General features: G+C 44.5%; 1 protein-coding gene across 2 annotated transcripts in view; it reads left to right on the top strand.

Annotated features, from left to right (window-relative positions):
• Positions 1–13843, top strand: part of LOC105691168 (glutamate receptor 1) — a 131186-nt gene that overhangs the window by 82859 nt on the left and 34484 nt on the right. For both annotated transcript variants that reach the window (XM_012409478.3, XM_048653480.1), the window contains exons 3-4: positions 13259–13386; positions 13479–13608. In XM_012409478.3, coding sequence (XP_012264901.2) covers positions 13259–13386; positions 13479–13608 — 258 coding nt within the window. The remainder of the gene's footprint in view (positions 1–13258; positions 13387–13478; positions 13609–13843) is intronic.

Raw genomic sequence — 13843 nt, 5'->3', positions numbered from 1 at the left:
CAAGGTTGCATCATTTTTTCTCTCTCTCTCTCTCTCTCGGTTATAATGATACGCTAACATTATCGTCGCTCGAACGAGGTTTAAGTCATCGCAAGGGCCCGTCGAGTAGAAAAGGGTAGTCGGCTACCCAGGCGGATAGTTGGGCTCTGTCTGCTACGTATCTACGTACGTACCGGCTCTCGTCCTCGAGCGGTGGATACGTAGGCACATAAAATATACGGACGCGCGTATGCGTCTATAAATATGTGCACACGTACACACGGAAGCGGTGCACCCTTCGGGTTGATGGAAGCGGACCGCATAGCTAACAGCACCCACGAGAGCCACCCTTAAAAATCTTCACCCCTTACGAGAAGGTCGTGTGTGAAGAAGGGAAGCGGTTGGAAAATATAAGGTAAAGGTACGGAGAGGGAACGGTCGGTCGGTGACGAGGGAGAGAAGCTGGCCAACCGAGGAAGAGAAAGGCGGAACGAAAATAAGACGAAGAGGAAGAAGAATGGACGGGGAAAAGTAAAGGAGGGTGAAAAAGGGGGGGGGGTACAGGTCGAGGAGACTGTAGCACGTAATAACGATCCGATAAGGAGAGACGAAAGTTGACGAACAGCGCGCCCGGCAGACGCGAAACGGGGTGGGAAGATATTATAGAAGGGACAGTTTGAAGAATATCGTTAGCGTCGTAGGTACGCGCCCCCAAATAAAGCTCTATTTTTATCCTCCACCGCCCCCTCCGATCCTCCGAGGTATTAAGAATTTCAAAAATACAATATCGCGAAATACGTGCACCCGAACGGAGAGGTACGAAGATGTTTAATATTTTATTCGCCGATTGGGCGCTGCGCGGCTCAGATTTTGCAGTCGATATTGGTTCGCTTTTTTGTGAAGAAAAAAATTTTTTCTTCCATTTTTCGTCGTCTTCCGACACTGACGATCTCTTTTCACCCGCGTGAAAAGCGAAACGAAAGACGTTCGGAAGCACGATCCTGCGATACGAGGCGATTCATTCGAAATAATTTGGTGAAAATGACGTATCTGAAATCGCTTATACATGAGCACGATGGGATCGAGATAGAAGACAGGATAATTAGCGAGAATATTTATTCGAGGGGCGAAAATCGCTGAGTAATAATTCGAACAAAGGATTCACCGTGGTATGAATTAACAGAAACAGGAAAGTAGAATCACATTCGAACATTGGGTTCCGGGGCTCGGTGAATATCCGACATAATTAAAGTTCCCGCCGATATATACATGAACTAATTAACGGTTGAACTAACCGATCAAAGTCTCTCTGGTTCTTGAGAAGTTTGTAAATTCGTACGGAGGTTAGGTATGTCTATATCGCTCCGCTGCAAGGGATCGCTTTAATTAATATTGATGATTGAAAAGTTATCGGGAGTGATCAATTTCAATCGGATTTAATTAGATCGACTTTGAAACTCAACATGGGCTTCCGATTTTCTCCACTTTTTTTTTTCCACCTATACTCCTCGCTTATATCAATTCCATTCAAAAAATGAAATGTTTGCTAGTTTCCTTCGTTCACTTTTTCTTTTCTTATTTTCAACACGTTTCCGAGCCTTTAGCTAAAATGAGAACGATTCGAACGGCACGCTGTACATCCGTCGATGAAACTCGTGCGAAAAAGAGAACAGTTTTCAAACTGGCTTCCAAAACTCTAGTCTTTAGGCGTGTACCTGTATAGCGTCAAACTGCCGAGGCGAGGGTTAGGATGGGGGCATTGTTTCAGGATTTCGTATAGAGTTTGCGATCTATTACTCAATTTATTATTCACTGCATCGTAAACTGTCAGGTACGCCGTAGGCTCGTCGGGATCCTTGCAAAGGGCTTGTCACCGAAAACTCGTTTGTTAAAACTTGAAATTGATCGTCGCCTGAATTACGCCTCTAGTCACCGCCGACGGTAATAGTATAGCAGTAGTCGTGGTACGGCGGCAGCTATTACCCCGCAAAATATTTTACAAGCCGTTAAAATTACACCTCCGTTAATTTTGTGATGAGGGTATCACGTACGTACCCGGAAAACCAACCCCGAACCGACTACGTTCTCAGCACCAAAATGCCCACCCAAATTGTACTCCGCACTGACCAAAAATACTTTGCTCCATAGTTGGAAGGCCATGCGGCGTTTCGCAACCTGCATATATATCTATGATCATCGAATTGCTTGGAATTTAGCTGACACCGGAAGTCGAATTTCGCTCCGTTGTTTTTTGTTTTTTTTTTATACGAAAAAACAAATTTTCAAATTTCCCGCCCGACTTTGGGATAATTTCTGTTCGGTGAGATTGTCGGCAAGGATTTTCCACCCCCGTAAAGTGACTCGTATTTAATATATTCCTCTGGCGATTCAAACTTCCGTTTCCCACCCTTAAATAACAGTGGGATAGGTGGTGTCCTCCCTGTTACGTATTCATGGTTTTCGACCCTGAGGGTAGCAGGTCGTTCGGTTGGTTGGTCGGTCTCTTCTTCTTCTCCGGGTTTTTGCTGCCGGTCATTAGGAGCTGCCCCCAAATGTCTCCACATGAATTCCAATGCTTAAACTCTCCGCCAGCCACGCCCGGACCTCGACGATGCTGACGACCGCGAGGACTACGATGTACGACGATGTACGTACCAATGCCCGGTAGCGAGAGGGTGAAGAGAATCCTGGAGATAACCGTGCGGTACAGAGTCGGGGTGAAAAGGGGGCCGTACAAAGGTCGAGGGGTGGTCGAGGGTATTTCACGGAGGTCCACGTCTCGCGACAACCGAATGTTTTGCAATTCATTTTCATAAGTTTCTCGTTAAAGTTAATTGGTCGACGAATTCGCACATGTAATGTATACCGTCCCATACACGATAATAAATATCGCTTACACATACGATGCACGCGGTATGCGTTGTATAAAACCAAATGAAACAAGCGCCGACGCCGATACGTGAGATGATTCTCAATTTTAGTGGATATATTCGTCCCCGTTTATCCGTAACAATTACCGGAGTACGAAATTAATATTTTGAGAAGCTTATCTTCATCCCGCGCTGACGAGTTACGGATAACGGGGTGCCTAGCTGCGATGAAAAAATCCTAGCCGATACTCGGAAGAAGAGCGATGTTCCGGCCAATCCGCGACATCGAATATATTTCGGTGTATGTATATTATACCGCAGCATGGAATTGGTGACAGTGGGGAAGCTCCCACTGCCACCGGTTGGCTATTAGAAAGTAAAATTACTTTTATTCCTTCGCGGAAACCATGAAAAAAAGGTTAACAAAACCCTGTGAAATATTGCGGGAGGACTGTGAGAACGAAAAAAGAAGAAAAAAAAAAAAAAAAACAGAGAGAGAGAGAGAGAGAAGTAACAAAAAACAGAAAAAAAAAAGATGAGAAATAAAATGAGACGACAAAAAAGAGAAGAAAACGAGAGAGAAAAGGACGACGTTATACGGATTTTCCCCTCTCTCCCACGACTGTTCTCTAAAAGGAAAATTACATCCTCCAACCCCTGGCTCGCTCGGCTGCTGCAGATGAACCAAAAGCAGCGCGATTCTCAAGCTGTATTATGGGATGTGAGGTGCGTAGCTGCTGCTCCGTACCTACACAACTACTACAGTCGAAATTTCCAACTTGCTGGCTGCACCGCTGCAGTTTACCAGATGCAAAGTTTTACTCGTAACTTCCAAAACGTGCCGTACCGGAGGACGACCAGGGTGTGAAGCTTAATTTCACCGGAATCGGAAAGCCAAGTGCATAGCAATGTTCATTCTTTCCTGTTTGTTTTTCATTCTTCACCTTTAGTTTTTATTCCGTCTGTTCGAATCTTCATTTTCCTACCTCTTATCTGTTTTTCTATTCATTTCATCGTTCCTCTTTCTCTTTTTCTTCCCCCCCCCCCCCCCCCGTATCTTATAGCAAAAGCATTCTCTACGCTTGTACTTTAAATTTTTCAACGGATTAGCGTTCATTTCAGAGATATTCCGTCGGGATGAAAATCGTTCCCGAATATCCGCGCATTAATTCCCGTAGCCTCTGCAATTTGTCGAATGAACAAAAATCGAGGTGAAAAATGCGAATAATTGATTCGATATGAAATTCCGTCGGGTCTACAAGGTTTCTCGGTGTGAATTTTCGCTTCATTGATTTATTTATTCATTATTCTTCGTACAAAGGGTGGAATTAAAAAAGGACAACAAGAGCAGAAAAAGAAGTGAAGTGAATTTTACGACGTACAGCTCGCTATTTGCAAACTCATGGTGAAGCGTACGAGTTGAGAAGCGAAAGATCAAAGATGCAAATGATATGGATGTCGCGGGAGCTGCGGATGGAAAAAAAAAAAAGAAAAAAGAAAAAAGAAACTCGTACAGTCTTGTGACAATACGGGACTGACAAGTGGAGAAGTTTTCCATGATTTTTCCACCCCTTCGCGCGCAAAAAGAGAGCAACCTTATAAAATCGGTTGAATGTATAAATTGCGAATCTTATATTCCACAGCAATAAAAGTATTGAAAACCCGATACCCGGCCGGAGTGTAGGATTGGTATCAGTGACGCTCGTAATATGCACGCTTTTTCCATCTCACGATGCCAATGTTATTCGAAACTTTCCGTACGCGCGCATACACAGGTATACAATTATATATAATACACCTGTATCTCTCACCCTTATTTTCCTTCCTTTTTCCCGAAAAAAGCTTATGCGTCAATCTTGCGGCAGGGATGTAACACGCGTGATAAATTTACACTCGCTCGTTCTTGTTATATAGACTGAATTTAACATCACGCAACGCGGTGGAAAAATCGTTTCGAAACAGAACCAGGACACGTATACGTGTACGTACGTACGTACGTTATACCTATATACGTATACGCGTACGAGTGTACGGTACGTGTACCGGTACCCCGACTCTTTTATAGCCTTTACATACATGCACGTATACACTCGCATGCCCAAATAACATCTGCACCCGAGTAGATCCGGCTGCGTTATTATCATGTTATATTCCACATGCGTTACACGAGCGGTGATTCGGTTGATTTGAAGCGATGATTCGGTTGATTCTCCAAAATTATCCACTATTTCCGGAAGAATATATATCCACAACGAGGGTCGTATTCTAATAAACCGCGCGGACGTTAAGCCGATACGCAGGATGGACGATCCATTACAGAAGACTGTGTAGATATAAGACGTTGGATTCGAAAGACGTTGAACGCTGAGCCGCTATAACCGAGCTTTTAATAATGCTAATGGTATCGATTTCCACAGCGCTCGCTCTCTGCATGGTAACGCGAATATTACCAATACCTACTATTATACGTATACGGAGGTTAAATCCTTCCTATAAAGATTTCACCGCAATAGATTGCTTACGGCATATATCGAAGGTATTAAATGTAACCGCCAATAATTCTCGCTGATCCTTAGCAATCAGCTTCAAGAATTATGCCAATCAGACGAGATCACGTTCGCTTGCCGCGCATACAATCGTAGACGAATCGTGTCGTAACATACAATTAATTATCAATCGAAGAAAAATAGCCGATCGCCGTCCGACCGTCGTGTCGTTCGTTGCGATTCGCTCGCGAAAAACGAGATGATTCGGATTCGTAAACGGTCGGAGGCGTTTGTCCGGGTGAAAATATACAAGGGCACGCATCAGTTGGCGTTTAGGAGATTGCAATCTCTTTTGAAATCGTTGGGTGGGTTCCAGGTACGTACGGGTATAGTCGCGGTACACGGGAACTCGTTCGCCGTCGGGTTTCTCGAGGTCCTTTCGCGTCCCGTGACAGGATTTCCGCCCCAATAAAAGGATTAACCGGACGAGGGTTAATCCTATTGGAAGGACCTTCCTCTCGTTCCCTTCGCGACCCCCTCGCCGTCTGATTAGTCTCACACTCTCGCTCCCTTAGCTTTTCCTCCTCCGGCGTCCGCTCGATCCGCATTCATCCTTTACGGGGGGCGCGTCGGCTCTACGCGAAAAGCGGAACGATAACGAAAAACTATTTTGTTTCGGAGCCACTCGCAAACTAATTTCCAGACATCTATTCTCCTAACCCGGAGGATTTAAGACGAACCGAATCGCTATTAAACAAATTTATCGCACCGACGCGTTCGCGGCTAACGGCATACCGCCGTGATACACGTAGGCATGGCACGTGTACATATACATATATGCATCTGCGTAAATTGCACGCACACATAGATATCTACTTACGATACGTGGAAAAAAGAAAACGGGACGCGTCGAACGATTCAATCCCCGGCGACTAATCCGCGAGCTTTCGAATACCTTTGGTGAATAACGATCGCCGTTTCACAAAAAAATCGGGAAGAAAATGAGAATTGGAAAAAGTAAACGAAGAATTTTAATTGAATCAGCATTACGCCGAGGCGGTCCGACATGATCGACGAGACCATCATCGGTCAATCCTGATTCGAGTGTTTTTTTTTTGTTTTTTTTTTTTTTTTTGCTTTTTTGTTTTTTTCATTTTCACTTGGACACGGTCGCGGACGAAATTCGAAACGAATATTATTTCGGTCGGTGAAGAAGAACGATCGCGTCGTTTTAAAATGGGGTGGAAAATCGTACGTGACGTTCCTTTTTCTTTTTATAATTCGACATTTGGAAATTGCTCGGACCTACTACGTATCCCGAATACCCCGAAAGTAAATGTATTATTTCTGCCGGTAGTCCGGCGAGGTCGCGGATCGGAGATTCCGCACAAAATCGCCAGCTTCCAATTTCCTCGAAACTCCTTTCCATTGATCGGGGTACGTCCAGGCTTACCTCGAGACAGAGAGAGGGAGAAACTCGTGGCGCTTTGAGTTTGTGCATCTCCCGCCACCCTCTCCTCCGGACCTCGAGGAAACGCTGCGGAGTTGACGTGTGATCTTGCGGGGCGACGCCAAGATGTAAAGTATTTCGCACACGGACGATCCAACAAATCCAATCTTGTCCCTTTGGGATGAAAACCTCCGGCATATACTGCGAGGTGGAAATAAAAAAGATGGCGAGGAAAAATCTAATGGAAAAATCGGGCTGAAATGAGGAGAGAAAAGACGCCACGAAAAGTATGAGAAAAATTTCATCCTCTCTCTCTCTCTCTCTCTTTTCAGTCATGTCTTCCGGTTACAGCGATATACATTTCCGATTTACAACATAGCTGCTAAAATAACCGAAAGTAAAGTAAAAAGCAGATGGAAGAAAAAAAGAAAGTAAAAAGAGTGCCAATAATACGTACGAAGCAGAAGCGCCGAGATCTTTTATCTTTTATCTCGTACGATTCTGTCGTTTGTTCCGGTGGCACGCTGGGTGATCGATAAATTCGCAGCTAAATCTAACGGGTGAACGTCGAAGGAACGATTTTTATTCCTTAATGCCCCGATTGCGTTCGTACGGTTAAAACCGAAAGAACTCGATGAGAGAATGTGAGAGACGGGAGAAAATCGAAGATGGGAAGGGGGACCACTTTGAGAATCTTGACGACAAACTTGACGGTCGTTTGCAAATCTTTTTGTTCAACGAACGCCACACGCCTCCATTATCTATTTTCATTATAATAGTCCTGACCCCGACGACAAACGATGAAATAGGTAGGGTTGCCAAGTGGCTCGCTATTTCTGCCGAGGGTTTGGTGGGACATGGATTGAGGTCTCTAGGATCAGAAGTGGTCTTGTCCCTTATATCCCTTTTCATTACAAGATCAACTGTATTTGCTCCGAAACTTCGCAGGGACATCAGAGCGACCGCAAAGGTGACAAACTACGCGGACCATGCCAATGTAATAGGGGGGGAGAGAATAAAAAAATAGATATCGCAAACTAGACGTGTTGATACGCGGAGCATTTTCTAGCAAAAATTAAACAAACATGGCGGTGCACGGGAGTTTCATTAGATTGAACTTCAATAATTTGGAAAAAGATTATTTCAAGTTGGAACTGGATCGGAATAAATCCCTTGCATTTTTCCACAAAGTCGTGGAAAACTGTCAAATAACCCGAGTAGTCGTACGGCTTATTGGAAGGAAATAAAATGCGAAATCTCGCTGCACATTGTCACCTGAGACCTTGCAGTATTTTCTTTATCGAACGCACCTGCTTACGAAAACAAGCGCGTTGCACAATTTCTTCCACCTCAACCGAAGCTCTCTCTGTACCCGGACTTGTGTGTTAATCGGAGTATTTGATACAAGTTTTTCATTTTTTTAAGATTCGAGGAACGTTTTTACTTCATACGGTAGGGAACAAACGATACGCGCGAGCTTTTGTATTTTTACTAAAGTTATGAATATTGTCGGGCGCGAACGACCTCGATTTCTGTATCTACTGTAGATATATTTTTGTATTCTTTGGCGCGAGAGGGTCCTCTATCAGGATCACGACGTCCTTTTTAAGGACCTGTCTTCTTTACCGCGACCCGTCTCCCTCACCTTTTTGAACGTCTTATACGACGCCAAGTACTGTCAGGTTCATGCCATTTTTTGTGGGATTTCAAGGAGCCAGAAAGAGACGAAACCCTGACAGGTTTTCTTTTCTCTTTTCTTCCTCTACTTATATACGAGGTGTATGTATGTGCGTTATGTAATATACGCGCCTGTAGTTTGTACCGCTGTGGACAACGGTGATATTTTTGTATCATGCTAGAAAAATTTTGTCTGGGGAAGAAAATTCTGAAAAAGAGATCGCAAACGCGGCGCGTCGTTTTTGTTTGTATATCGAACAGAGTAAACTTTTGAAATCGCATACCGCAGTCGATGGAATTGTAACGAGTAAAATATTTTTCAAAAACTCTCCGAAGCGAATCACATCAGCCTGGAATGAAAAAATGAATGAGGGACAAAATAAGTCTAACAAACGGGAATGAAAAAAATTGTCCAGAGTAACCGAAGCTTTTCTCGTTCTTATGGGAACTAAAAAGAAAAATTACAACGAAAAATAAAATCGACGACATACGAAAATGCTATGTATTGAATTCACATCGCTTACATTATTTGAGTTGCATGTACGAAATGTTCATGAGAAAAATTTTCTCGTCATTCGTGTACGTATCAATGGATTTTTTTTTTATTCTGATTCTCGACTCTGTCCGCAGACGTAAAACTTACAGCTCATTCGCACCTATCAAAGGCACTCACCGCAACGGCGGTTGTGATTTTCTGAAACCAGAACAAAAAAGGAAAGAAAAAAAAAATAATGGAGCCGCCACAGCCATCGATCGACTATGTAGATATATCTATAGTAAAAATGCGCCATCCGGGAAGTGAAATCTTCACAGAGTCATCCAGATAAATGGAATTATAATCCACCGTAGGTTCGCAGTGCCTTTTTCTCACCCCAACTTGCAGACTTCGAGTCTTCTTTTTTTTTGTCTTCTTCTCGCTCCTTCTCCTTTCTTCTCTTCTCACTATTCCATTGCAGCTCCATCACCCACCGTAGGGTGTATTAATACACTTTTCTTCGCGTTCCCCATTTTCGCGGATGAAAATCCGGAAAGGAAATCACAGCTTTACAAGATGGAAGATGAAATCGTCGAATCAGCCGAAGCTCATATCTCACTATAAATCTGAGTAGGAAAAAAATGCAGAAAAAAAACAGTCATTGAAATAGAGATTTCAGAGGATCATCGGAATCGTACCTTTCAGAGTAGTACGTCTTTCATCATCCCCGTCTTCGTTCGACTTTTTTTTCACGTTTGTTCCCTTACCCCGATTCAAATTTCAACCCTCGCTGACGACACGCAGATACGCCGCACGCGCGGGTGTGTCAAAAAAGTCACACGACGTATACACATACACATACACACGTATCCGGTGAATAAAATTCCTTGGCAATTATGCATGGCGACTACTTTATTTTAATTATTCTTTTATGCCCGCTTGCTCGTCGGAAAGTTGTTTTATTCGAGTTTCGTTATACCGAACAGGAGGCGTACAGGGAAGGCGCGCTGTAGGCAGACAGACGTTACGAGAGAGAGAGAGAGCTCATTGTGGAGCCCAAGGGGGCACTTATATTCATAAGCATAATGGGGTACGTCGGGGTTGCCAGGAACGCCAGTCGGCTTGATGTATGGCCCACTTGGTCCACCTTGGTCAGCCCTCTTCCCTTCGTTTCATTTGTTTTTATTATTTTTATTTTAATTTCGCCATTTACCTTCCCTACTTCTCTTTGTTTTATTTATCCAATTTCATCGCGAGCGCCCGCGACTCTCCGCCGTACGTACCTCCGTCCCGGCGAAATTTTACGCTCTCCAAAACGGCAACGAAAAAAAAAAAGAAGAACAATCAATATCACCGAAAAGAAGGTTCCGAGCGATTCCTGCGGGGGGGGGGGGGGGGGGGAGGGTGAATGCACGAGACGCACACGTCAGGGGTAGTTCGTCCGTTCTAGGACCTAACGTCGCGCACAATCCAAAAGTTCCGGTTATCTAGTGCACGTATACGTATACAACCGATAATATAACTAACCGAGTTATCGTCCAATATTCCGGTGCAGTTAATATGAGTACATTGATACCCCGTGCCGCCGGTAACAATGCAGCCAAAGTTTATACCGCCTCTGTGTACTCCGCGATACGTGAAATAATACGCTCGTGACTAGAAGCGGATAAGGGAGAGTTGTGCGCGGCAAAAAGTTTAGTTGCGTAGCCCGAAGGACGTACACGGTGTAAACGATTAATGTCATTATTCGTGATCGCATTAACGGCGAAAAACCAAAGAAAAAAAACAAAGAGAGTTCACGTCAGGGCTTTCGTTTTTCCCCGTCTATTTATAGAGTCGGTGGTGAAGCAAACATACGTGTGCCTTTCTACGCCGTACGAGGCGCGGGGAGGGGGGGGGGGGGGGGGGCACCGGCCCCAGAAGCGACCTCCGCAGCGAAACTATCATACCCGAGCCATTTAACTTGGCAAGTTTTGCTATCGGAGCACGCGTCCTTGTACTTCGACCTCTAGAAATGTACCACCGGTACAGCCATAGGTGGGCGGGTGATACGGGGTTCGACGGGGTTGAACGTACGTAGACGAGGGGGGGGGGGGGGGGGGAGAGTACGTATAGAGATAAAATGTACAACATACATGTCTCTGCACCTAACATGAAGTTGGTAGCTACCCATCAGGGTTAGTTTGTTCCCTGACCACGTACCACCTGCAGCTATCGGGTATAGTGGATAAGGCTATTATACTCACGCCTTGTATACATTATGTGCGCCAACCCCCCCCCCCCCCCTCCCCCCCCCCCCTCCGACCTACTCCCTAAGTAGCGAGCAACAATTATAATCCATAGGGGTAAAATCGTACACACGGAATTGGATGGAACGGAAATCGCGGCACTACGGATTTCACGGAATGTTCTCATCCCGCGGTCGTGGAAAATTTTTAGGAAGCGTCTACGTTTCACGATCATTCATTTGTTTTTTTTTTTTTTGTTTTTGTTTTGTTACGAATGTCTCGTGTGTATAGGTAGGAATTTAATACTCCGGACAGAATCAATGAATTTCGTAAGCGAATAATAAGTGAAATTTTATGCACCCAAACCGCGCCCGTCGCGGAAGTTATCTTGTTATACAAAATAACGAATCGATCATCTCAATCGAGTTATTTTATTTCATTTACATTTTTATTAGTTTGGATATAATCAATTCCACCTCTCCCTTTCTTTTTCGTTCTACCGTTGGTACGTTTGAAAGGAGTTTCCGAATTAAATCAGGGGCTCTTGTTCGTCATTTATGAAGCGACAAACCGAATTGAAAAAAAAAGTACGAGATTTGACAAAAAAAAAATAAACCTCACATGTACGTAACGCTCCATACGTGGCGTACACTCGATACGGGAGTGTCGTAACGGACCGAGTACTTGGAATTTAATTAACATAATTGGTATCCTCTCTTTGCGAAATTGCCAAACGATACGCGAGATCCTTTTTCCCCGATGGTTCCTTTATCTGAACCAGCTTTTCCACCCTTCCGCGAAAAGAGTCCGAAGGACGGAGCGCGAGCTGATGCTGGAAGTCCAGAACGGAGAAATGGAAATCAGGATAGAGGGACTCTTCTCTCTCCCTATCCGCTTCCATAGGGGCTCCTTTTTCTCCTTGGGTTTTATTCTTCCATTTATTCATCTCTTTTTCCTTCCTCTCTTCTCTCTTTCTCCTCATTCCTTTTCTCTTCCCAATTCCACTATTATACGTCTGTACGTACCACCTATATGCGAGTATTCGCGTGTGTACGGTACTCCTATAGCTGTCTACCTAGGTGAGCTGTGGAATCGGCGGAAAGTTCACCCTTTTCCTATCCCTGCAGGCAACTTTTATTTTAGTTTTATTGCCAACACAAGTTTCCCCAGTGCCAGCAGTCATCTTGGGGCCGTCGGCCGACATCGACGGAGTTAGAGTTCCTAACGAAATCCCGGGGATTGCTTCCTCCGGCGAGACAAGTTGGACATGGCCGCGGCGGCGCGGCGGTACTGTTGCAGGTTATAGTGTAGAGAGAGGCGAGAAGGGGGGGAAAAAGGAAGGGAAAGGAAGAAGAAGAAGAAGGGAAAAGGGCGAGGGAGAAAGAAAGAAGAAGCTGAGGTCGCCTCGCTGAATTGCCCGGTAGTCGCTACGTGTAACCGTAGATATATATGTATAACGTAATAAAACCACTCTTTCAACCGCAACTTTCTGCCCCCGGACGAACGGTTGTCCAGATAACTGTGTAACGATAATAATTACACCCCACATCAATTAATTTATCGAGAATATCGCGCGGTGTAGTTTTTTTACGTCAACCGCGGGGCGTTGTCGCCTCGGAGTGCTCGTTTTGCACTTTTCCGTTTCACAGGCAAAGAGCCCGGTTCTCCCACTTCCAACTCCTACTCACGATACACAAAGAAATATGCTTCCATTCGTCTTGGATCGAAGATTTTATTTTTTCAACATTTTATACGAGTCTTTGATTAAATTATGCCGGATCGTTCGCTCTACGTATCGTAGTTATACTATACGAGCGGCTGTATTAAGTCCCGAATAAATACATTCGGAATCAGCATGTTAAAAAATTTACATACATACAGCTATATTCTGCAGCGTAGCCATGCGTCGTCGTTCCAACCGGCAAAACTCGAAAGGAAATCTCTGTAGGATAAAATGTTCCGGTAAAAGTCTCGAATATCGTGAGATAAAAAGGAACTCCTCAACTTTTCTCATAAACTGTGAATAGATCAGGTAGCTTTGAAGAATCTTTGATCGTACTTACCGAGAATTTTTGTTAATTATCTAATTTCAGTTTGCAACCAGTTCAGTAGGGGCGTCTACTCCATGCTGGGTGCGGTCAGTCCGGATTCGTTCGACACGCTTCATTCCTACAGCAATACCTTTCAAATGCCATTCGTTACGCCGTGGTTTCCGGAGAAGGTAACGTATCATACCTAAGCCGTGTGTGCTCGCACAAGGTCGTCGGTAACTTCGTGAAACGTTACCAGATAATTTCGTTATTAATTTTCCAGGTGCTGACTCCGTCTTCCGGGTTTCTGGATTTCGCGATAAGCATGCGTCCGGATTATCATCGCGCGATAATCGACACCGTGCGATACTACGGATGGAAGAAAATCATTTATTTGTACGACTCGCACGACGGTGAGTGCTAACGATTCAGAGCTTTTTTCTACTCAATTTTTTCGCATCCTTTTTAATTTCTTACACACGCACACGCACACGCGATTTCTACGCGCATCGACCGCTGCGGTTGAAAGCAGCGGCGGCGCGCGGTCCAATTTTTTCGATCTCCGCAGCCTCCTCGAAAAATGCGAAACTTATAGCCGTGACGGGAAGCTGACTCGTGAGTATTTTTTGTATCACTTTACTCCCTGGG

This window comes from Athalia rosae, chromosome 4 (assembly GCF_917208135.1).
Source record: "Athalia rosae chromosome 4, iyAthRosa1.1, whole genome shotgun sequence".
Classification (NCBI taxonomy): Eukaryota; Metazoa; Arthropoda; class Insecta; order Hymenoptera; family Athaliidae; genus Athalia; species Athalia rosae.
Note: the sequence above shows the minus strand (reverse complement) of the source record. Positions and strands in the feature narration are given on the sequence as shown.